General features: G+C 39.9%; 1 protein-coding gene across 1 annotated transcript in view; it reads left to right on the top strand.

The window, feature by feature from the left end:
* Positions 1 to 26,121, top strand: part of LOC136448697 (neuropeptide FF receptor 2-like) — a 30,995-nt gene extending 4,874 nt beyond the window's left edge. The window contains exons 3-5 of the mRNA XM_066448337.1: positions 12,822 to 12,921; positions 20,930 to 21,035; positions 22,475 to 26,121. Of these exons, the coding sequence (XP_066304434.1) occupies positions 12,822 to 12,921; positions 20,930 to 21,035; positions 22,475 to 22,999 (731 nt within the window). The 3' untranslated portion in view covers positions 23,000 to 26,121. The remainder of the gene's footprint in view (positions 1 to 12,821; positions 12,922 to 20,929; positions 21,036 to 22,474) is intronic.
* The last annotated feature ends 472 nt before the right edge of the window (positions 26,122 to 26,593 follow it).

Here is a 26,593-nt window from a genome sequence, read left to right as displayed (position 1 = left end):
CAAAAGACCATGTATTCTAAGCTTTATTTGAAAATGATTAGTCTTAAATCGTGCTCTTAAACCTTATTCCAAAATATTTAACATCACATCGTGTATTTCAACCTTTATTCCATAATAATTAGCATAAAATGTGTTTATTAAATTTAAACGTCAGATTTTTTATTTCAACCCTTCTTCCGAAACAATAATTATCAAATCGCGATCGTGTTTTTCAAGCTTCATGTCAAAATAATCAGCAACATATCATGCATTTTAACATTCATGCCGAAATCATCAGCATCATTAAATCGTGGTTTCCAACCTGTAGTCCATAACACTTAGCATTAAATCGTGTATCTTAGCCTTTATTTCAAAATAATTAGCATCAAATATTTTGTATTTCTAACGTTTATCACATATTTTTCTCCCCCGGGAAAGGTCTGGTTAGTTCCAAGAAGACGTCCTATAACACGCGTCTAATGATTAGTATATATCCGTAGAAAATCCCATAGGCGAGTATACAGCCCTTAAGGTGTCTATATAAGGCCCTCTCGCTGTCATGTGTCCATTAGGATCACATTTAAGTATTAAAGGATCCACCATTGATGCATGTCCCCATTAGGTGAATAGAGGACAGACTTCAATCCCAAGTGATGGATTGATTGTGCCGGGTGTCCTACAGGAATATTGTATCATTCTATTCCTTGCTACCTATAGTAATGTAGATCGGAGAATTATCTCTGTAAATATGCCTAAAGGAATACAATAACTTTTCTCGGCTGTCTATAACATTGCAGGTTGACAGGATTTAAGATAGGCGATTTCCAAAATAAAACCCTGCATGTTTTCCTACAGAAAACGCTATGATTCTATTCATTGCCCTCTCGTATTGTAAATCGTGAAAATATATTGATCGTGTCTTTAAAAACTGCCTGACGTAGTACAATAACGTTTGTTGGCTGTCTAGATTAGAATATTGTAGGTTGACAGACTTCTTGTAGGCAATATGCAGAAATGCCTAACAGTTTTGTTCTGCGCTGTAAAACTGCTTGAAGGGAAAGCGCCAAAATCGCAAGACTACATATGACCAAGATAATCATTCAACTGTGCACAGGCGGGGCTACAACTCTGGATGATTATGATCATCGATACAGTACTCCTTATGACTTGGCCGGAGTACAATAACTTGCGTCGGCCGTCTAGAATATTGCAGGTTGATAGAATTTCTGGTACGCTTAAGCAATTTGCCAAAATGACTGCACATTTTTCTACACGCTTGACCTAAAAGTCGCCAAGGCGGCAAGCTGACTGCATGTGATAATCTATAAACTGTGCAGAGATGAGGCTACACTTTTGAACGAGTATCATTCTGACAGTACTCCTGCAGACGTAGCGACTTTGATAGAGTAGCCTTGAGGACGTCAGAAAAGAAGTGCGGCAAGGAAATCATTCAAAGCAATCTTTTCTTGAAACGTAAGTTGCACGTTGGAAGTCACATAAAGATACGACAAATAACAGTTACTCAAGCAACTGGGAAAAAAGTGAAACAGTCAGACGTTTCAAACAGTATCCACTGTCTCCGTCAGTGACTCACCGTGAAAAGCTAAGGTACTTTGAATGTACATAACACTACGTTTCTGATTTCTACTATCTGCTGACGCGATATACTCTGTAGATTGTGATCAGGAAAAATACAATCTATAATTTGGTAGGTAGCAAAAAAGGCGTCGTCTGATATATCAATATGAAACACTTATAACTTGGTGAATCATTTTTTTTACAAGCTTCCAAATCTTCACCAGTCGTGCATATCTTATAATCAAGTGCTACACTTGTGGTTTTTCGTAGTATCTTAGAATCTACTGCACAGACCAAATAGTTTCAAACCATGTATTACTCTGGTCGAACAACTTCAAAATGGTCCATTTCTGTGGCAGGTCTATCCTGGTGTTGGATAATTTATTATGAGACGAATTTGAAGAGATGCTGGGGGAATCAACATCCATCCGCGCCGAATTGAAGTAGTGTGCAGCTCTTAGAAGTGCATAACTTTCGACAGGAGACTATTATACAACCCCATTTGTAGCTCTGAATAAAGGTCAGGCCTTAATGAAAGTGAGAAAACAGAACTCAAATCAATTTAAAACCAAATAATAAATCTTTATCCAAGGGCGGTACCCTTAGGCTTTATCGGGATAAACGTGCATTATCACAATACTAGATGACAGTAACGTAAACGTGTGTGCGTGACACAGCTGTGGTAACCAAGGGGCCGTGCAAGCAGCTACAATTATATCAGTGTCCTGACCTTTCTAACACGGGGATTTTTCAATCTCCAACTGAGCAAAAGTTATTGCCATCCACTGGTAGAGTCCATTCCAAGTCACCGGGAGGGTTTTCAATAATATTTGTAATAATTTTGGATCATTTTGAATAAGAGAATATTTAAGTGACAATATTATATGTTTTGTTTTTTTAAAGATTAGATATGTCCCAATAGAAAAACTGCTAACCCGGCTCTTCTGTCTACTTCTGTATATCTTTAGATTTCATTGCAGGACACTAGTGGGTCCCTTGTGGCGAACAGTTTATGCGTGACTCCCAAAGAATTCTTCCCTATACTTTGCAAGGACTCGTGAATTGCTTTACTACCGGCCCACTGACTCTTAAAAATGTTACAAATAATGGTAAAATAGTAGGAAATTTAAAAAAGAATGTGGCGGACACTAGACGAGTTTTCGGCGCTGTGACCCTACGCTTACCGATCCGTTTCCACGCTATCTGAGTCATCGAATGTCTACAGACGGATGAAAACAAGGTCTAAGAAACGTCAGAGACGTTCCGGAAGCGACGATTTGGACAGTTCTCCACGTTCAACCGGTGAGGTCGCCATGGTGGACAAGTCACTTCTAGATGAGCCCTAAGCCACGATTGAAGCTTCGTTACAACCCGTTCACGAGAAGCTCAAAGATATGGCAACAGCGAGGGATGTGCAGTCTCTGCGTCAAGATTTAGAGCGGGTACTGCATCGTCAGGATGAACTGGAAACAAGGATGGACCGTGTGGAAGGAAAAATCCAGAGCATGGAGGAGACCCCCCCTCCCACCAAAGTCTGTGAGTAACTCAATTAACGCTCTGGAGCAGTACACCCGCAGAAACAGTCTGCGTATTCGTGGCATTCCAGAAGCTGACAGGGAAACTGGGGAAATGTGTATTCACAAGGTTGTGAACTTCTGTAGAATCAAACTGGGCCTTGACTTACAACCGCAATGCATCGATCGAGCACACCGTGTCGGCAGGAAGGAGAACGCGACGGCGCAGCGAATGATGCTGGTGAAGTTTGTTTCATGGCAAGACAGGGATCGCGTGTTTCGTGCGCGGAGTAAGCTGAAAGGCAAACGTGATGATCAAGACAAGCCCCTTCTGGTCCTGGCAGACCTTACCAGAGAGAAAATGCGAATCTTTTCAGCGGCGCTTTCTGCCAAGAACAAAGGTCGGATCAAGGACACCTGGGTGGATGCAAACTGTAGAATCATGATAACTCTGACGGACAACACAAGAAAGAATATCGACTGTGTCGAAGATCTGCCAACTCTACAATTTAGTTAAGGACTGTCTCAAGAAAAAACTGTTATTGATCTCTCTGAATTTTGTAATGCAGGCATCTCCATTTTTATGTTGCTGAAAGAATTCTCACCTGTTTTTCATAAGGAGAGATTCCTTGCGCCCTTGTGCTAACATTAGCATATTAATACGGAAGTTTCTGTTCGTCCCTTTGGACATTGTTTTGATTTAAAAAATGGATGACTCTTTCTAAGTGATTTTTTTAGTGCATACTAGTATATTTTTGTGTGAATTAAACGAATTATATAAAACATGGATCTTCATTTAGTATTGTTTGAGGTGATCTGTTTATTGTAAGCTTAGGGTAACGCTCCTCTCAATATGGCAAATGGGTCAGCCAAGCAAACTTGTTAATTTATTTTCATTTTTGTGTTACTTTCGTTGTTGCATAGACCTCCCTAATCGATATAAAGATTTACCCACAGTAATTACTCTAAATATAAGATATGGCCAACAGCTGAACTCAGGCTTCGATTTAAGTATTACTATGAAAAATATGATTTATTTATTTGTTGAGTTTATTTATCTTTTGTTAACAATCATAACTACGTTGCAATTTTACTATTATAAAAGTACAAGCAATGGTACAGCTTTTAAGCTTGGCCAAATTCTGAGCTCATTCTTCTGTTTGTTGAACGATCTTTTGATTTGTGATAATGTTAATTTTGGTTCTTATATCTTGTTTATAATTGTTAGTTCATGCTGTGTTGGTTCATTCATAGTTTTTGATATGTACGATTTAGTTTGTATGATTTGGCATTTGATTTCTGTTCTTGAGTTCAACACTTTAAGTTTAAGATTTCAGATATTTTGTTCGATCAATACGTACATCTTACGTAATTCTTATTTGAGTAGATGTACTGTATATCTGAGTTTCCTTTGGTTGTTATGACTTATGATTTGCATTGATATTTTCTTTGATTGTTTGAGCGATTTTGATTTGAGCTCAGTTATGTTAAGCGTATTTCTTTAAGTTTGTAGATCATCAGACTTAATCCGATGCCCCGATGTCCTCCCCTGGCTTTCCCCTCCGAGACGGTTATTTTCCCAGAAGCTATGTCCAAGGTAGAGTTACATATATCTAGTTATAATTGTAACGGACTGGGAGATTCTTACAAACGAAGGGGACTTTTTACATGGTTAAAGGACAAACCGTATCATATATACTGTTTACAAGAGACACATACAACCATAAGAGACGAAAAAACATGGCAGAATGAATGGGGTGGACAAATATACTTCTTGCATGATACCTCTAATCAAAGAGGTGTGGCTATTTTAGTTAAAAACAACGCCAGCGCTCAGGTTCATCAGACTAAGACTGATGAAAGTGGGCGGTGGATCATTTTAGATATTGAAGTAGATGGATTACAGTTTTGTCAATTTGTATGCACCAAATTACGACTCTCCCGACTTTTTAAGGAACTTGAGAGTGTTATAGATACTTTTGAGATAAGTGATGAACGTTTGATTGTGGTTGGGGATTTTAATACTGTACAGAATGCATTAATGGACAGAGCAGGTGCCCGACAACGAAATTATCATCCCAACGCACTGAGAGCAATTTCTGAGTTGAAAGGAAAATTTGATCTCCATGATGTTTGGCGCTTAAGAAATCCAAACATCGTTCGTTACACTTGGCGCCGCGGACTACACGTACATTAATGAATTCAACATGTTACAAACTCAGATCGACAATACCACCTGTCCCTCACCTGACCAGCTGGATGAATTAGCATGTAAACAAAAGGAATTGGAATCTTTATACAATGAACGTTTAAATGGTATTTTAATACGATCAAAATCGCGCTGGATGGAGTTGGGGGAGAGGTGTACAAAATACTTAATGAATTTAGTTCGTCGTAATTACACTAGGAAAAACATTCAAAGACTGCAGAGGCCCTCTGGTGAGGTTATTAATAACCCACAAGATATTCTGTCAGACCAGGTTAATTTTTACTCTGAATTATATTCTTTTAAAGAAATACCAGTGCCCCTTACAGAAGCAAATTGTGATGGTTTTTTCCCTGATAACTATGGTAAACGTTTGTCAGATACACAGCAACAAGCTTGCGAAGAACTTATAAGTGTTGATGAGTTAAAAAAAGCATTTTTTTTTTCATTTCAATCTGGGAAAGCACCAGGGCTAGATGGTATACCAATAGAAAAATATAAAGAGTTTTTTGATGTTTTTAAAGATCCCATGTTACGATGTTTTCATTTTTCATTCGCTAATGGATGTCTATCAGACACACAGAGGCAAGGTCTTATATCATTACTCTTAAAAAGGATAGTAAAGGACTTGAGAAGGACCCAACATCTATTACAAATTGGCGCCCCCTTACTCTTCTTTGTTGCGACACCAGAATTTTGTCAAAGTGCATTGCCCTTAGAATTAAACAGTCCATTTCAGATATAATAGAGCACGATCAGACAGGATTTATTAAGGGGAGATATATTGGGGATAATATTAGAAGATTATTACTAATAATAGATACAATTGAACATTGTGAAGATGAAGGAAAACCCGGATTAATATTTATTGCTGACTTTAAAAAGGCCTTTGATACTTTGAGATGGGATTTGATATTCAAATGCTTGAATTGTTTTAACTTTGGTCCACAACTGAAAACCTGGGTAAAAGTCATATATGAAAAATCAACAAGTTCCATTATTAATAATGGATACATTTCTGACCCTTTTACATTAAATCGCGGTGTTCGCCAAGGTTGTCCCCTCTCTCCATACCTTTTTATAATGGCTGTTGAAGGCCTTGCCATCAAAATCAGATCTAATCAGTCTATTCGGGGGTTAAATGTTCATGGAAAAAATACCAAAATTTCCCAATATGCTGATGATTCTAACTTCCCATTTGAGCCAAATTTGTCTACATTTTATGCACTACTGTCTGATTTGGAGCGTTTCTCCAGTATTTCTGGCCTTCATCTAAATGCGGAAAAATGCTAAATTTTAAGAATAGGTTCGATAAAGTCTTCTAACTTTTGTTTGCCTACTCATTTACCATCTCAATGGGTTGACGGTGGTATAGACGCATTAGGTATTCATATTCCTACTAAAATGGATGATCTTCTTAATGTAAATTTTGAACCCCGTTTAGAACGATTAGATAGGTTATTACGCCCTTGGAAAGGAAAAGCATTGTCCCTGTATGGAAAAATTACAGTTATCAACTCCCTGGTGGTTTCCCAGTTCACACACGTACTACAAGTTCTACCTTCGCCAAATGATTTATTTTTTTAAATGTATGAGAAAAAAAATTTTCTCTTTCATTTGGGATGACGGACCGGAAAGAGTAGCTAGAAAAGTATTATACAACTCAGTGGAAAATGGTGGTTTAAAGTTGACTAATTTACGCGTGTTTAATTTTACAATAAAAGCCTCTTGGATACCTAAAATATTTTTCCACCCTGAGTGGTTTACTTCCTCGGCTATTGCCTTTCATCCCCGTCTAAATCTAAGATTATTTCCCTTTATGCAGTTATCTTCAGCGTATGCCCTGGGTTTAAAGGGTTTTCTTTTTGAAGTATTTGATGCATGGTACAAATTTCAGTACGTGGAACCCGCGACGCCAGCTAACGAAAGACATCAAATACTATGGAATAACTCCAATATTACTGTTGATAATAAACCGATTTTTTTTTTCGCTCTGTTAAATAGAAATATAATTTTTTTGTAAATGACTTGTTATGTAAGGACGGACTTTTCTTGTCGTATGCTGAATTTTGTTTCTTGTATCCTAATAGCTGTGAGCAGTGTCGATATCAACAGCTTATCTACTAATAGAAACCAGGCAAAAGAGCTAGTATGTATACCACTCCAAAAAAATCATACATGGTTACAAAATACAAAAATTAATGAATTTATGTATAATTTCTTTCTTATTTATATGAATGAAGGGCTAACTGCCCATAAAGTAAGATTATCATGGTTTTATTATTTTGATAGACCCATACCATGGCGAGAAGTATTTTTAACTTTATCTAAAACTACGATTGACTCTAACGCTCGGTATTTTCAGTACCGTTTACTTTATAGATTTTTACCATGTAACAAAGTCTTACGAACTTGGAATTTAATCGAATCTAGTAGCTGTTCCTTCTGCCATTTTGATGAAGAATCTTATATACATATCTTCTGGGAGTGCGCTCTTGTTGTTACTTTTTGGAGCAGTGTACAAAATTGGCTTAAGCAAGAAATTAGTTTGACGTTAGAATTAAATTCCTTTGTAGTAATGTTTGGGGACATTTCTGAGATTGCTCCCCCTATAAAAAACATAATTATATTATCAGGTTCACGGCGTTTTAAGATTTTAAATTTCCAGTCCTTTAAAACATTGACATCTGTCTTTCAAAAGACAGAAGGTCGTATTGCATCTCGGAGAGGGAAGCTGGAGAAGCATCGGGGTAAGTGGGGAACTTTATGTTTATAATACTTTTTCTTTAAGCTTTACATTGATCTTGTAATTGCAGCCATTTAATTGTAAAGCATCAAGTATGGGAGGCTTCATCTATTTAGTTTTTTATCAATTCATGTATTGCCATCTTGGCTTTTTCAGTTTATAATTGTATTATTTATTGTTTATTGAATAAATAAAAAAGAAAAAAGTGTAATATGCTGTTGCCATTATTTAGAAACTGTTGTAAATATCATATTCCACATCATGAATATTTCTAGAGCTTTAGAAAACCGAGGTAATATCTATCAAGTTGAAATCACATTCAAATTATTTCCAACGTCTCAAATCTTTTACACATCGAACAATAACATTAAATTCAAAACTTTTGGAAACAATGACAATAACAACCCTCTCGGTGACTTGGAATGGACTTTAACGAAGCCGTCTTGGGTGTAAATTATTGAATCGGAGATATGATTATGTCTTTAATTCAATCTACACGACTGAATTATAGTATTTTCTCAACATTGTACGTCAGTTTTATAATCTTCTCAAACGAATCGTAGATATGGTTACTGTAATACTTTCCGAATGCCATATTCAGTTTTATTAGTTTATCCTCGTGAAAGCCTATGCTTTGTGATTCATAATTTCTTAACTTAAAAAGATATCCACCACAAAGCTGCTTGGTCCAAAATTAACATCATCAAACTTGCTGGAACTTTACCAGTCAGTTCGCATGAATTTTACATGTGTACCTCTGGTGGTGATATGCTAGACCGTGTCGTATTTAGAACGCTATTACTCCTCAAAAATCCACCCGCCCAAGTCGTTGATTCGTGTCAGCGCGTTCCATTATTTGTTGGCGTGCACACAAATCTAACTATCGCATGACAATAAAAAGCTCCATCTCCCCGATAAAAAGGTCCTTTGAAAGGGCCACCGGACGGTTAAGCCCCGGTTACACATAGCCGATCACCCAATGTAGGTGGGAGGTTGGGAGCAGCCTGACCAGTTTTAGATTATATTTTTAATTAAGAGTTAAATTTCCGCGACTTTAGTCACAGTTCCTTCACTCTTGACATCTACGTAGTCTGCCTTCATGGAGGGCATACTAGAAGTGTGGATGTGAAACGTGCCGCAGCACGGAAAGTGATCAACTGCTCCATAAAACAGTTGTCTTTAGCATAACTTGCCATTACCCAATCTTAAACACTGTTGTCTTTTAGTATTACTGACCATTACCTAATTCAAAACGGAATTGTCTCTGGTATTACTGGCCATTACCTACTATAAAACACTGTTTTTTTAAGGATTACTGGCCATTACCTACTATAAAACACAGTTGTCTTTACCTAATTTAAAACACAGTTGTCTTTAGTATCACTAACCATAACCTAATCTAAAACACTGTTGTCTTTAGAATTACTGGCCATAACCTAATTTAAAACACAGTTGTCTTTAGTATTACTAGCCATAACCTAATTTAAAACACAGTTGTCTTTGGTATTATTTTCCATTACCTACTTAATTTGAGCATTACCAGTTACATTCAGTATTACTGGCCATTGCCTTATTTAAAACACAGTTGTCTTTAGTATTACTGACCATTACCTAAGTCAGAATACAGTTGTCTTTAGTATTAATGGACATGACCTATTCAAAGCACAGTAGTCTTTAGTGTTACTGGCCATTACCTAATTCAAAACTCAGTTGTCTTCAGTATAACTGGCCATTACCTGCTTTATTTGAGCATTGCATAGCTACCTTCATTTTTTGAAACAGTATTAACGGTACTTTCATTACAGTTAAGTAAGATCAACCCAGACACCTTCGCCATGGCAATAATTTTAATTGCCACACTTATCTATATATTCATAGCGATTAGCCTGTGATAAAAAGCAATGTTATGGCCAAAAATGGAACTAGAAAAATGCTGAAATCTTTATATTAGTGACATTTACTAACACTGTTGAGCTCATTTGCGTTATAACTTCATATTTTCAGCATTTCAAAACCGCGCAAAAACGTGCCGTGAGGCGTTTCCATTAGTTTAGCGAGCCTACAAAAAGCTTCCTGGACGTCGCTTTACATTGTGACTGTGTTGTTTGAACTTATCATGTATAAATATTGCTTGGCATTCCTTTAACATAATGATAATGAGTTGACTCTTTTCATTGATGTGCTTCTGCACGTCTGCTGTGTATACTACATAAGATAACGAAATAAGATGGCTGCCCATGGCCTAAAGCTTTTCCTTCGCTGTGCCAATCCAACAGCTCGCCTTACCTCTTGTTGTCGTAAACGTGCATTGATGGTTCACTGTCAGGCGATCCTGTTGTCAATCATTTTTAAACAAATGGAAGATGAAGGGAGAACAATGCCAAAACAACATTTAAAGAAGTGTTTAATGGAGGATAAAGGTCACTTTGAATTGAACAAAATTCAAAATGATTTTCATCAGTGAAATAAATGCTTCCTTTGTGTGGAAAATATGTCTTTCCCAGAGCATTTTTTATTAAGCATGGTCTTAGCTTAGACTCGGTATCTTTGGCTTAAACTTTATTTAATATTTTGACTCTTTCCCTCTCCAACAAGGTGGTATGTGTTGTTGACTAGGGTTGTTAAGGACGACCTCTTGGATGGGACACTCTTCTCGAAAATAGTTGGGGTCTTACGTAACGTGTACTAAATGTACAAAGCCGGTGTGTTAAGGGCAATACGAAACAAACTATCATACATGCAATCAGTAATGGAAGATGAATACTACTTTGACTTGCTGAACACACAAGAAAACATCAAAAGCAATTTTCCCCCAGATACTTGTTTGTATCTCTACGGCTAAGTGTCAGTGGCTTTGATCTGAACATTAAGCATTGCAATATCAATCCGGAAATATTGCTGTTCCTTTGAAGAACTGCACGTGATTTGGTTAAGTGGTATACACGTTTGTAGATTTCCCACCAATCTATCCAGAAATGGTACATGAAGGTCACTTTGAATCGCATACGTTCAAAATACCGGCGTTCGTTTAAAGACTGCCTCTTCTCAAATTGCATTAATTACGCTGCTTAGAGAGTATCTGTGGCTTGAACGTCGGCTTTTAGGGCTATCAGGCCAGCGTTTTGTTTTTTTTTTAGATTGACTGGGTTATTTGATTGACTGACAGATTTGTAACCAATATTTGCACTTTTAATGGAAGATGAAGGGCACGTTGACTTACACAGGCGGAAGATGAAGGGCACGTTGACTTACACAGGCCTTCGCAAACAACTATCAAATACACAAGACATGTAAATGATATCTGCCAGCTTTAGTCATATGCACAACAGCACTTTTCTCTCCCAAACGTGTTTGCTAGGCAGACCTTTTGAGAACTGCGTTTATTTGATTCTCCTTTGGCACCCTTCCGAGCCAATTCATTTCTATGATAGAAGATGAAGGTCACTAAGCTTAGGTCGCTGGCGTGCATTCAGATATACCCTTTACATAATATACACTTATTCCAGCGAAGTATACTTTGGTCATTTGGGTAACAGCATTTTTTTTCTTCGTGAATCGCTTCATCAGGTTGGTAAGTAACTGAATAAAAAGACTCTTTTTACACAACCAAGTGATCTATTGATGCAGTGCCATGTGAACCAGTCTGAATTACCTTGATAAAGATGACAGGTGGTCACCGAAACATCGGGTATATATATCACTAGGTTGTGTAAAAGGAATATTTTTATTCACCATTTTTTTCTGTTTAAACTCTTATTTGTTCCCTCGACACACATATTGGGTACTGCACCGACCGCTCTGTTCTGTTCTGTTCTTTTTAAGTACTGAGCTTCATTTGGCTAGTTTTCATGGCCATTTTTACAATGGGGGCGTACGTTGAATATCTTATCAATTAGCTGTGGTCATCTGTGTTTATTTGATTTTATTGGAGAATTGTGTTTATTTGATTCTCTTTTGATTTTATCCTGTTAACCTCTTGCTAACCAGCCGATTCAAATCCCTGGAAAAATTTTTCAATCCCGATCCACATCTTTACTAGCACAGTATCATGAGGACAGACACGGGTAGGAGTAATATCGTAATTATATAACGTTAGAAACAGTTTAGCCGTTTAATAGTTAAATCCCCTGCACATAGCAAATGACGCCCCGTACACGAACGTTTGAAGGCAAATAATCCATTTCCTCTGAGATCATACACGTTCATGACTGTGACTATGTATCGATATTCCTCTTTTTCTCAGTTACATATATGCCATGTGTTTGAGAGTCCTATAAAGGAATGGAGCGGATTTATAAACTGTCCTCATTATCTCCATGAAAAATAGAGATTTTTTTCATGGAGATATTGTTTTGAGCGTGTCATTCGGAAGTTATGTGACAGTGAACATGGTCGAATGCCAATTATGAAAATGTGGGCCTTATTTGCATAATATACATTTCATGGAGATTTGAGGTCTCCGAACTCTTGTTGATTATGAAAATGATATCCTGATTTGCATAACTAGCAGGTAAATCACCTTTTGAGCTATCTTCCTTCATATATATCATGACGATCCGTCAAACACTTATTATTATCATATTCATTCTCTTTCAAAGTTTGAAACAAAATCGGCTGTTGCAGTCTAAAAAAAGCGGCTCGGGAGCCCATACCTACAGGACTTATTTTCCCTCTTTGGACCTATCTACCAACCATATAGTTTGTATAGAACACGGCGTATCTAAAACCTGAAGTTCCACTGCAGTAGCATATAAAGTCACTAGGGGCCCAAATTGACGACTGTATTTTGCACTTTCAGAGAACCAGTTTGGAGACGGCCTGTGCAAGCTCACACCTCTCATCCAAGGCGTGGCTATCGGAGCTTCTGTGTTCACCTTAACTGCCATTGCACTCGACAGGTATGTTGGGCGTGATTCTAAGTTTATAATTTTCAGCATTGTGCTTAATGGTTTGCTTACACCAACATCATACCAATTATAGGATTGAAATATTACAATGTCAATGGGGGAAGTCAAAACAAGTTAAGAAATGCCTGGACGTCCTAGCGTCGTCGCATTGGCAAAGGTATGACGGGTGCATGATGTAGATTTAGAATACCGACTGCCTGCGCGGGCCTCAAGACACACACCCCGGTCTGAAATTGGATTAAATCCTTTATTACACATATAAAGCGGTTCTACTTACAACGCATGCAGGATCTGGCATGATTTGAGACCAAAATCGAATCTCATTGACAAAATGGTGACCCAGGTCAGAGTTGAGGAAGCATTTTTGTAATATCAGAGGGGAATGAACAGAAAAAAATTAGAAAATTCACTCGAAGTGTGCAGGCTTGTTTAATTGATTTGGAGAAAACTGTATTCATCTTAGCAAAGAGGTGGTATGGTTGATAGCTTCATATTACATAACATGTTCACATACAAAAAAATAAGTGATATCGTTAGAGAGGTATTATGGAACTCAACCAAACGTTACCATACATGCCCCGATAGTTTGACATGACATTTGTACGGTGCAGTCTGATTCGCAAACCAAGCACAATAGATTCAATCCACCCACTGCCAAAATGTAATCAAAATCTACTTATAACTTTGTGATTCATCCGGAACGCACACGCCCCGACTAATCACGTATATGTAGCCCACACCGGGATGACAACCTCCGATTAACATTTAATTATATATAATTACATATTGGCTCTTCAATTTGATAACAAGCGTCACACAAACAGTATTCTATCATTTATCATTGAGAACCGACTGTAGCATTGTTCCTCATACTTATGAGATTTCCATTGTATGAGATATTCTTGTTCTTCTATTCACACTGTGCAACAGGATGCCTTCGCTGTTTGCTATAGTCGTGTTCGTGACTTCAACATTAAAAAAAACGTTCCTGACTGAAAAAAAGTTATGTTGTCCGAATGTTTTACCTGAAAGATAAATAAAACTACAACTGACATATAAGTATAACGGAGTGTTACGCGTGTGGGACAACACTCATCACGTTTCCCAACTATGTCATAGGCCATCTCCTTAGTGTTTGTGACGGCTGTGCCTGCGTCACTCAGGACGTCACTAGTGTCTATGGGGTAAAGCACTATTCCTAGCTGACATGGCCTTTTATGTACATATGCATATCTTTTCGTCTCAGTGGTTGATTTGTCTTGCACATTTCAAATAACAGCTATGAACGTATCAATCAACTTAATCATTTTTGTACCAACTATCAGATAAATGAAAGATAAACATATTATCTATCATCGTTTACGGATAATTCGAACCTTTTTAGTATTTTTTTAGTATCTTGCAATATAGTGTATTTTGTTGTGCATTATTTTACACCATATCGCCGCAACTTTTGACGTGATCTATAAAATATCAAAGCTGCCAAGGGCTTAAGAATGGTTGCTAACGAATCTGAGCTTAGGTACCTGGTAATGTTACAAGCCAAATTGGGCCCAATTGCCACTTATTGCACTTTGTACTATCTTGAAACCACGAGAACGGTGTATCTTGAGCCTAGACGAAACGATACCCGAGTGTAGAATATGTAATCCGCACAGCGTATAGTAAAAGCTTACCTCAGGTATCAGTGTCCTTCGTGGGACGACTGTATTTGCAACACTTCAGCTTATGTTACCTGCTATAAAAGATAGTATATTTATCAAACGAGCCACGCTTGCAGGCCAGAAAGGGCTTTTCCTGGGCGGCTAGATCTATCACACCAAAAGAACGATAAAATGACATTCAATAGCCTTGCCAATGTCCACAGCCACGCATTTACAGCCTACTCCCCACAGTAACTACCTATAACCATAGTAACAACCTATTCGTGAATGATGCACTCTAGTTGCACAAGTGACTGTGTAACTATCGGCAGCTTTCTTTAGTCCATATATTTTCTTACACTGCAAACAATAATGGTTGGCAAAGGTGCTTGCACAAAGGTTCCTACATTTGATGGAGCGGTGCGATATTGCTTTCCTGGACTATGTGACGCTGATGCCACTGGTTTTGATATCCCTTGAGTACATACATCCCAATCGTAATGGGCTTGTTGACGCATGTGGGTCATCCAACAGGCCAAGGTGGTGCAGATGTTTCAGTCATGTCTACACCATCCATCAGCCGATCTCTTGGCAAATCCACCATAGCGATCATCGGAAAGCTCTGTACAACCAGTGTATCCTAGCCTGAAGAGATGAGCCAAAGCCTGGGTAAAGCTCCTAAATTCTGAATATGTTTGCAGCAAGACACGATTTACTTACCCTAAGGGTTGCTGACCCTCGTGTTACAAATCTAAATCACTTCTATCTTATCCATAGTCTTCAATCTACTGCCTATCACTGCATTAAGAACCAGACGGCTTACACAAAGTGCTTAAGGAAAATATCATCGGTCGGGCCGCAGTGAAATGACTGGCATGCCCTCTTTGTTAGGTTCGTGTTGTGTGCGAAAAAATGTTATGGTGATAGTAACTTGTTTGCTATGTGTATGAATACAAGTAAGCTAAAAGGGCATTTCGAGCTATGAGAGCGAAGTCTTTCAAAGTCAAAGAACAAGATATGAAAGGACAAAATAATTTATTGTTTTGTATATCATGTTCTGTGCATAAGCGTGACGATGCTACCCCCTCTGGCTGTGGAAACGAATATTCACGCGTATACTGGGTGCTCTTTATGCATGTGGTAAATCGCTAATGAAAGGTTTGCTCTCCAATAAGAGTTCACAAATGAATGCTCTCTTGCCTTACGGCGATTCTATGAAACCACCACCCACACAAGAGCGACACTGATTAATTGAATACTTTCAGCCATTCCGTGACCTCATTTCAGAATTGCTGTCTTATCTTTATTTGAAAGCAAGTACATCTATTCTAAAATACGTTAGGACATGTACTGCACCGTTGGTACATTGAAGGCACCGATGTAAATAAATATCTAGAGCTTCTATCATAGTCATGCCGGGAAAAATGTTGTGTTTGTTTTTTTCAATATTGCCTCCAATCAGTGTGTATGATCAGCAAAACAGCATTTGGGTCGTGCCGGCGGTTTTAACCTCAATCTGTTCGAGCACCGTTCGTCCATTCAGGAAATCCCCCTCATCTGTCATGAGAAGCCGGGTTACCACTCTTTTTACCTATCGGACTCACGGCGGTGTTAGTCTAAATCCACTTTATCTACCGTACCTTTCAGAAAAGCCCAATTTGTCATTTGCCATGATATGCCTAGACATGAATGGCTTTAGCTCTAGAACTAGATTGTTGTTACATTTGTCTTGAACTGGCCGAAGCTTGCCAGTGCGTATGATGGTCTGCATATAGCGTTGCAGTTTTCATTGCGTATACGTTGATTTATACAAAATAATTATTTTTGCAGAATAAGAATAAATATTTGATTTACAAGTGTGCTTTGTGGCGTAAGCAGTCCAGTGGTTAGCGACCCTACCTCTGGACCACTCACCAGACATGCACGCTAATAGAAAGAGTTGCAGTTCCAATGGGACGGGACGTTAAGCCGTGATCCACTGTTCATTGTGCTTTTTAAAAGAGAACTGGGAATTTCTCCGGTACAATGAAACTAGCTGTACATGGCATCTGTCTTCTCTGTCACAACCAGTGGCTTTAAAGAGTGAACTAAACTGGTTCGATATCACTATCACTTTGGTGTCCTAAAACAATATTCTTATTGAACTGACTTCAAAGCAAAATTGTGAAATGATTTGGCTCTATCTATCAACTCATAGTCTGTATTTCTGATTAGTCGTCCATTGACCACCTTATCTAGTACCATTCTATTTAGAGCTATTTCAAGATGTGTTCTCTTCCCGGTTTTATAGATCAAAGACACTAAGAACGGTTGTATTGAATGCTGAAAAACGAAACAGACAGCCTTTAGCCCGTGGTCTTAGTGCAAAGTTAAGTTTCAAAGACTGTGCTTAAGTGTATCATTAACTAGATATCAAACGATATCCAAGAATACCAGAGTTTCCACCTACTACCGAGTAGACGGTGGGATGTCTGTTTACGCCGCAGGGTAAATGTCACTTATGTCTAATGCTCAACCGCTGTTCTGTCAAATAGACGAAGATCAGAAGGTCTATTTGGTGAACTAATGATTTTTAAGATAGTTCTTTTTGCTCACCGCGAAACTAAAGTGAAAACGCTGCGCCTCCTTTCTCCTCAAACATAGAAAAGAAGTAGACGGCCTAAGATCCGTTAAGGGTCTCATCAAGTTCTATCCACATACCAAATATCAAGACAATCTTTTTATTTATTTTATTTATTTTATTTGTATCAGGCCCATGGCCCATAAAAACAGACACAGAACAAAGATTTACAAAGCTACACTTACAAATACTTTACATAATGTCGCCAGAATGTGCTATGCCTATGGCAAAAGCCGTCCGAGTGTACAAGCACTCTAATTATATCATTGTCAGACGACAGCAGGCGTGTTACAAATGAGTAGGTGACCTTGCGACGCCTTGCGTCAAACATGTCGGTCCGGTTATTCACAAACAACCAACTAGTGCTTGTATGCCTGCCGACGGAAAAGAGCATTTTCATTGCGCTGTGGTAAGCCACTCGTAGCTTGGAGATCGCACTCACGCTGTAATTACTCCAGATTTGGGCACAATACATCGGGGAGCAATACGCTGAGAACAACTCACTTTTTACCGCCGCTGAGCAGTAACGAAACCGCCGGAGGAGTGAGTTTGCCCGAGAATAAAAGCCTCTGACGTGAGCTCGGATTGCTGCGTCATCCGAAAGATCAGGGGTAATTATATACCCAAGATATGTGGTAGAAGAGGCATACTTTAAGGCGGTACCGTACAGCATCAGCGGCGGCAAAGGCATACTCATGCGGAAGCGGCGACACGGAAAGTACATACATAGTGTTTTCGATTCATTAAACAACATGTCAATATCCGCTCCAGATAGCTCACAAATACTGATCAGTCTCTGCAACGCTTTAACAGACGGACAGACGAGGCAAATGTCATCCGCGTACATCAAGTGGTTGACTAAGGTGTCCCCAACATAGCAACCAACTCCAGACCTCAGTAGCTCGGTACTCAAATCGGATACATACACATTGAACAAGATTGGTGACAATATGCTGCCTTGAGGCAAACCATTCATAGCGGTAAATGTATCCGAGAGGGTGTGGCCCCACCGGACACAGAATGACAACGTACTATACCACACGACCAGGAATCTAACTAGGTACATCGGAACCCCTCGATCCATAAGTTTTTTAAACAATGTCCAGTGGTTCACACGGTCAAACGCTTTGGATGCGTCCAGAAAACATGCAAATACAGGAGAGCCCCTTTGACGATAATACTGAATAATTTCTTTGAGGGCAAATATACATAGATCAGTTCCATGTTTCTTCTTAAATCCGAACTGGTTGCTCGGGGAGCATAGGAAATCGTCAAGGTTTGTCAATAGTACAGATTCGATAACTTTTAACAAGGGGCTGGCAATTGAAATCGGACGATAACTGTCCTTGTTCGAAGCATTACAGCTGGGCTTCTTCCATACCGGGACAAGTACAACGTTCAGAATGCTAGGTGGCACATAGGCGTGTCTAAGCATAGAGGAAATTAAAAATCTATCCTGGTCTTCTGGAGTAATCGTTTTCACACCTGTTTGCTTTTTGTCTCAAGTTTGTGCAAATTTCAGAGTTGAATTTCGTGGCCATCTGGAGACGACGTGGCGACTATAACTAAGACAGGCTCACCCTGTGAGTTATGTGAAAGAGCCCTTAGAGGCCCATTTGCAGCTGTGGTACGCTTTACTCTTCAACCTAGCTGATCGTGGTCGTGATTAGCCCCTGCTGGCTTTTAAAACTTCCAACGAAGCAATTCCCGTGACTAATCACCAACCATGCACATAACAGTAACGACAACGGACACTTCTTCGTTGCTCTTTGGATGCAATTACAGGTCGCTAAATAATGTGGCCCGGACTCGTAATTGTTCCTGATTGAAAGTACTGTGCATCATTTGCTAAATGTTCTTCGCTCCGTTAAGTTGTGTGCAGTTGCTGTGAAAGTCGTGACTTGCAGAGATGTTCAGGCTGCTCCACGGCGCAACAAGTATAAGTTTGAGCGACAGGCTGTGAAAGTTTGTTCCAGCAACCGTGATCAATCAACAAGCCAGTATATGCTGCTCTTGATTGTCTATGAACACCTCTGTGAGCTTCAATGAGGTCCATAATGTCCAAGGGCTTCGTGACGCTCAAGTTTCATAACTCACCTCAACAGTGTCAGAGAACGACAATTAAACTAAGTGAAATGTATTTTTTGTTTCAAGAAAGCCATCAGGTGCAAAAGGGTGAGGGTAATTCTCCATTAAAATGTAGTGAGTCCATTAGAGCGAGAAGCGCTTGGGAAATAGAATCAATCAAGTTATGACTTAGCAGTTTACATTGTAATTGGCTCTTACAAAAATCTACGTATCCGTGGCTAGAAGCACTTTGCAGACAAATCATGCATGGTGGTAGGAGTGTTACGCAAGCAGTGGAAGCGTATACACCCCTCGTTGTATGAAATAAGAGGACCACAAGTGAATTTCATTGATGACATCTGCAGACTACAAATTTTAATAAACAAGTTGGTTCGAAAAAAAGATGGCTAAATTTTCAAAATAGACACCATAAACGTTGTAACGAGAATTGAGTCGATAAAATATGGTATCACAACAGTCTTTTATTTGTGCTACTTTTACAACTATGGAACTTGTTTCATTTCTACAAGCATACTCATGGCTACCTCACCAGTGTCACTGCTATAAGTACAATCAAGGCTACCACACGGAATAATTTGTTTTTATACTTTCATATTGGCCATCTCCTGAGAGGGATTTTTTTCAAAATCGGGCAAGAATTAATGAGCGAGAGAGAGGGGGAGCCGAAAACATAACCTTCTTGGTAAAGGTAACAAAACAGCTTTGCTCAGGACTCGTAAAGATATGCAGCAGAACTGTGAACATATTCAAAGTGAGAAGGCTCTGATTACGACTGCATGTACCAATGGGACTATTAAGATTACGGCCCCAGGCTAAACCACTTTACAGAATAGTCTCAGTACATCTACGGCGTAATTAAATGCGACTTTATTCACGCCATAAAGTTACCCCGTACGAAACCTCAAGACACTGGACGCCTATTTGTATTCAGCATCTGGTAGGACCTAAGTGCTGGCCTAAGAGCAAAGTGTGAGAATAGCCTTCCTGTCGTACACTTTAAAAGGAGGTTCACAGGATGATTGGCACCAACATTCTTCTTTGTCAACACCCAGACTGGCAGAGGCACTTACGGCAGTGAACTGATAGCGTACTTAAACAGCAACAGACGTCGTTCATAGACATGCAGCTCGAATGAAAGCTATAGGGTTACTATTCGCACTTGGGCCACAGCAAGTAAGTTGAATGACGTCAGCGCGCTCATTAAGTTTCGCCTGATTTTTTTCTTCCCTTTGGAGATGGTCAACAAGTACCAACGTGGGAAACATGTCGTGTTGTAGCCTTGATTGTACAAGTAGAAGTGACACTGGTGAGGTAGTCATAGCTGTAGTTGTGGAAGTGAAACCAGGTCGATATATAGTTGTAAATGTGGCAATGATGCGGTAGCCATGAGTGTAGTCGCCAACCTGGTGTGTAATACTAGTCTACCACTGTGACAATAGTGTCACTTTGTGCACTTCTTGAATAAAGGAATAGAAGACTGTGATACCATGTTTTGTCGCTTCTTGTTACAACTTGTATGGTGTCTATTTTGAAAATTTGGCCATCTAATTTTTTTTACCCTCCTGCATTAAATTTGGAGTCTGCAGGGGATGTCAACCATAAAATTTACTTGCTGTGACCTGATGGTTTATTCTGTTTTCTTTTGCAGACACCGCCTCATCATCCATCCAACTGAGCGGAAGCTGACAGTGAAGGAGGCGTTTGGGATTATCACTGCCATTTGGATTCTCTCCCTGACAATCATGATTCCGCAGGTAAAGACTTGTATTGTATTAAACATCTGGTGCTCTTCAACTATCAATGCTCACAGTATTGCTGTGGTGTCGCACCGGTGCCCGTAGGGGGTGTAGCCCCGGTCGGGCCCCGAAGCCACAAATTTGTCCCGGTAGGCTGCCGGATACCAGGGGGTACCTCTCTCTCGGTGTGATTGCGATTAGATAATGACGTTTATTTGTTACCGGGTCCAAGTTTTTAAATTCCCGGGGCCTGGCCGTGGCCGCAGAGTGTCCCACGGGGCCAGGTAGCGGTCACGCCCGAAAGTGGAAATAACAGCCCGTTAAACTACCCGGCGGGGCTCCTTTTTCCAATAGTGACCAAAGCATAAAGCGGGCATCTCACTGGACCCGCGGCATCTTAACGACCTCGCTGCGACCGAGCGATTTGACAGAATGCTCAACGACTTTCATCGATAAAAAACGAATCCTTTTACGTTTTGTGTGTTTTGTTGTCTTCTTAGTCATATCTGTACATTTTGTATGATATTTACATTGTAAAGTCAACGGTAACACAAATGCAATTTAGGACATAGCGAGGCTTCCAAACATGCCACAGTCCAGGGAGATACCCTTTTTTGGTACACAAATGTGTTGCCCGTTACACCTTCTTTGTACTTTCCAACCTACCTACAGCAGGGTGGGCATTAGGAGGATGAGGTATTATTAGCCTTATCGTAATGAAATGGCTGACTTTGCCATTTTTAAATGAAATAGAAAATGTACCATTTATCATAGCATTACAAACATATTAAACCATCTTATCTAAAATATCATTCAAAATCTACTGTAAAATGTGCACCATTTAAATGTTCAGTATCTGATATTTTCCTCGTCACTTTGAAATCTGTTAATGATAAAGTCATGTTCCTTTAGTGATAACGATTAAAATACGTCATTCACGTCATTGTCGTACATCGAAGCGTGTAAATTCAAACGTAGATCATCAATGTTGACTAATGCATACGCAATCCCTACACTTACGCCATCCTTATAATATAATCCACTTTATTGCAAATTCATGCCCGAGGGCTCATAGCAAGTATACGCAGAGAGGAGATAATTATAATGACAAGGTATTGTATACAATAATGAAATGAACAAAAAGTGAAATGAAAGCAATCAATTAGCGCTACTTCTAATCCAAAACATTTGTTATTGGGTTTAGCTTCTTTTTTAAATGCAGTGGAATATGGAATTCACGACGTTTTCGGTGACATATAAGCGTAAAAGAAAGCTTGTGTTGGTATGCAACTCATGTATTTTCCAAACGTCTTTATCCTTTCGAAAAGAAGGATCGAAAGCTTGTTGATAAGCGCTTAACTTTATGTAAGGAAAAAGCGTGTAAATTTGTTATGTATATTACGTCACAGATGAACCTTCAGACCAATCTAAACTCTCCTTTCTCTCTCGACTTTCAGGTTTTCATCAGACGTGACGAAGTCATCATGATTTTGGGGCAGGGCATGCACATCTGCGGGGAGTTCTGGCCCTCTGTGGAAGCGAAGCAGATCTACAGCGGCTTTCTGTTCGTGCTGTGCTACATAGGCCCTCTTCTCCTCAACGCCTGCCTCTACATCAAGATCGGTCTCACACTGTGGTACAAAAAGCCGGTTGTAAAGACCCCCATGGCCGCCGCAGATGCCCAAAAGAAGCGCAGGGTTGTGAAGATGTTGATCATGATTGTGTCACACTTTGCGCTGTCATGGCTACCCTTGTACACGTGTTGGCTGCTGGACGACTTTAACGCTTTGTCCTTGTCGCAGTCAGAGATTATGCACGATTACGTCTACCCAGCGGCCCACTGGCTAGCCTTTACCAACAGTGTGGTCAACCCCATAGTGTACGGATACTTCAATAATCATCTTAGAGAGAACTTCAAGAACGTCATCTCCTTAAAGACAATGAACAACAGCACTATGAATAAAACCAAGGAGACATTGTAAGGGGGAGGGGGTGATGATATGGAACGTTTTAACAAAACCCGAAAAAGCTATGATAAAGAATGCATTCCAAATCTACAAGGCAGGCTTAAAACGATACTGACGGATATAAACATAGATCAATTGTGTTTCTTTTGTAGACGACGGTGGTGAAACACCTGTATATGCTTCTTATCTGTCAGGTGCAGGTTGCGTGTGTTTTTAAGGAAGCAGTGTCGTCCTGTAGTCCAGTCAGAAGTATTCCTTCTCCCAGAAGCAAAACGTCGCTTCCTTGGCACTCTTCTACAGAACTTTCATGGCCAGTGCTTGAGTGTTTCGTTGAACTCACATTGCTTGCTCTTCTCGCACACATCACTACACTACTTTCAGAAGTCCAAAAGTATGGACTTCTGAAATAGGAATCTCGTCTAGGGAAGTACTCCACATACAAATACAACCCACAAGTCTTCAAAACCAATGTACAACACTACACAATGTAACTCTTCACCTTGTCAACTTAGCTCAGTACCTAGAAGTGCCCTACACTGGACTTGCACTGAGCAATACCGTTGAACGAAGCCGAAAGCAATTTCAGAACGTTAAAACTGGAAATATTCTTGATATGGTAATCTGTATGATATCAACATTTACTTACTCATGATGATTAGCAGATCTCTATTATGATTTCAAAGACCACAGAAATAAGCCGCATATTTTACATATTTGTGACTATACATACATCTGATATGATGTTTGGCTATCACTTGAGCTCAAAGTTATGGCAGATCAGATCAAACGGGGCTTGCGGACAAATGTTGAAATCAATGAAAGCTACATTGTTCGGATATTAATCAAGTATTGTTCAAGTTGGGTAAAGCTATGATCAGTCTGTTTTTGTGTTGAGCAGTGATACCATATAGGGTGTGGGGCTTTTTTTGTATCGTTCTGTTCTCGTTTTGGTCGTGACCAACTGGTTGCTCGATCGAGTTTCTCGGGCACTTACATCACCACGGCGGGGGGTCAACCATGCTCTGAATGTCTGTGAGCGTAAGAGTTTGCGGTGAAACGTTGCACACGGTCGGTCTCGTCGTTGATCTAGTGGTTCGAGGCCTAGTAGATTGCAGGCTTCGGTTCAGTTGTTGTACTGAGGACCCAGGATGATTCGGCAGGCACGACGTTGGATTTTTTCAATCCGGTTTCTTTGTGCACGTGTAATGCTTCCCTCCCAGGCGGGCACCACGTACTCGCAAGTTGGTCTCACGAAGCTTCTATAGATGGTGACGAGGTCTTTTTGACTGACTTTGGATGTTTTCAGTCTCCGGAGGAAGAAAAGTCTTTGATTTCCCTTTTTTGCCATATGATCAACTTGGGCATTCCACTTTAGATTAGCTTCGATATGTAGGCCCAGGAGTTTTGCTGTATTAACTTCTACAAGGGGGTGGTTGTCAATTGATAATGTTGGTAGTGGTGGGGGAACTGTTTTCGAAAAGTACAGGAACATTACTTTGCATTTCTTGGGATGCAGTGACATTTTGTGATTTGCTGACCATTGGCTGAGATTGTCTAAGTCTTGTTGAATCTTAGGAGTTTCGCCTTTCTTGTAGCTCTCGATCAGGTTTAAATCATCTACAAATTTCCACCTTGCAGCAACCGTGTCATCAGCTGCACTGTTTATCAGGGCCAAGAATACAATTGGACCTAGTACCGTCCCTTGTGGGAGGCCGCATGTTGTGTCTTGCCAGGCTGAGAAGTCGTTCGTATAGCAGACTCGCTGTCTCCTGTTCGACAGGAAGCTGGTGAGCCATAGTGTCAGTGATGACCGTAGACCGAGATTCAGGATGCACGATACTGCTGTTGTGAGGTCAACCCTGTCAAAGGCTTTAGCAAAGTCTGCTAGAACGAGCGTACTTATTGAACCTGTTTGATCTGATGTCTTTGAAAGCTGGTTCACAATGTCAACTAGGCAGTGAGTGGTTGATTTGCCCTTTACGCATATGCGCATCCAAACTGTTTCTCGTCTGTGTTAGGGGTAATGTCGCTTAGTACCCATGTGGTGATGAAACTTTCAGCCACTTTGGCAAGGACTGGCGTTAGTGATACTGGCCGGAGTTCATTAATGTCAGGTGGGCATGTTTTCGGTAGTGGAATTACGTTGGCCTGGCGCCATTTTGTGGGTACATAACCCTCCGCTGTAGAGGTGTTGAAGATGTTAGTCATCGGTGTGCTTAATTCATATGCAAAATTCCTTGATGATTCTTGTGGGTACACCGTCGGGACCCCCCGCTTTGTGGACTTTGATGTTGTTAAGTTTCCTGTACATTTCCCATGGTTGAACAGGTGGAGACGCTGGTAGAAATGCAGGAAGCTGGCTAGGATCCAGCGGCGGTAATGATCTCGTCACTTGAGAGAGTACCTCGTTGATTGCGTTAGCAGTTTCCTTGTGGTTTTCCGGATGGATACCATCTACTAAGATTGGTGAATCATTGACATTTATGTTGAGCATCGTTTTAATTCCTCGGTACCACTGGGCGGGATTGTCTTATCGCAGTGCTTGTATTTTGTCTTTATAGAACCTTTCCTTTGCTTTATTGATCTTTCTTTGGATCTTGTTTCGTAGGTCTTTCCAAGTGGTTCCATTTTTGTCCACGAATTCCTTTGGCTCTGTTGTACAAGGCCCTTTATTTCAGGAGTAAGCCAGGGTTTGTCGTTGCAGTGCATCTTGATGGTTTTGGTAGGGAAGTGATTTTCAAGTTTACTGAGTAACTTGCCGTAAAAGGCATCAGTCTTGGATTGTGTATCAGGGGCAGACAGCACTTCCTTCCACTCGTGTAACCTAATCCATTGACCAAATGTCTTGATTTGTGAGTCCGAAAATGGTCGGACAGATCTCGTTACGGTGCGATTGTTGTGATTCTGTACCTTTGCTTTCATCAATATGAGGTTGAGATCTCTTTGCCCGGTCGGTGGTAGTGAAGCCGGAGCTTCGTACAGGTAGCCTAGGTTCGTTATAACGAGGTCGAGTATAGCCCCGTTCCTTGTTGGTGTGTTCACTACTTGGGCTAGTCCGTTGCCTTTGCATAATTGTTGGGTGTCCAGGTGGTTGAAGTCACCGGCAACGCAGATACCAACATCCGGATTTTTTTTTTTTTTTTGAAATCTTTATTAGAGATACCACGGTCGCAGACTCTAAATGGTAGAGTCCGAATTAAAATGGTATTTACATTTCTAAAAACATGGAATACTGGTATATACACATTGCTTATAAGCGAGTATCAAAGACTTCTCAACCATAAAAAACTTGGGATTGAACACAGGGCTAGAGTTAACTTTTGTACTTACAGAACATATATCTCTCTCAATATATATATAGCCGTCTAAACGTATACATGTCTGGGTTACCCTTTAGATATTAGTAAGAGTCATTGCTGTGGGAAGTGATCAGTCCTGTTTGTTTAAAAGTTCAGTCATATAGGGGATGGCAGAGTTTTTGTAACGTTTCGTTCGGCAGGCAGGTGTGTCCAGTTTGTCTGAATTCCGCGTCCGTCGGCCGGATATCTGACTTCTTATCGGGGGGAGCCAGTCTCTGAACTCTGAGGTTAACAGTTTTTTTGCAAAAGA

Source organism: Branchiostoma lanceolatum, chromosome 14 (genome assembly GCF_035083965.1).
Source record: "Branchiostoma lanceolatum isolate klBraLanc5 chromosome 14, klBraLanc5.hap2, whole genome shotgun sequence".
NCBI lineage: Eukaryota > Metazoa > Chordata > Leptocardii > Amphioxiformes > Branchiostomatidae > Branchiostoma > Branchiostoma lanceolatum.
Note: the sequence above shows the minus strand (reverse complement) of the source record. Positions and strands in the feature narration are given on the sequence as shown.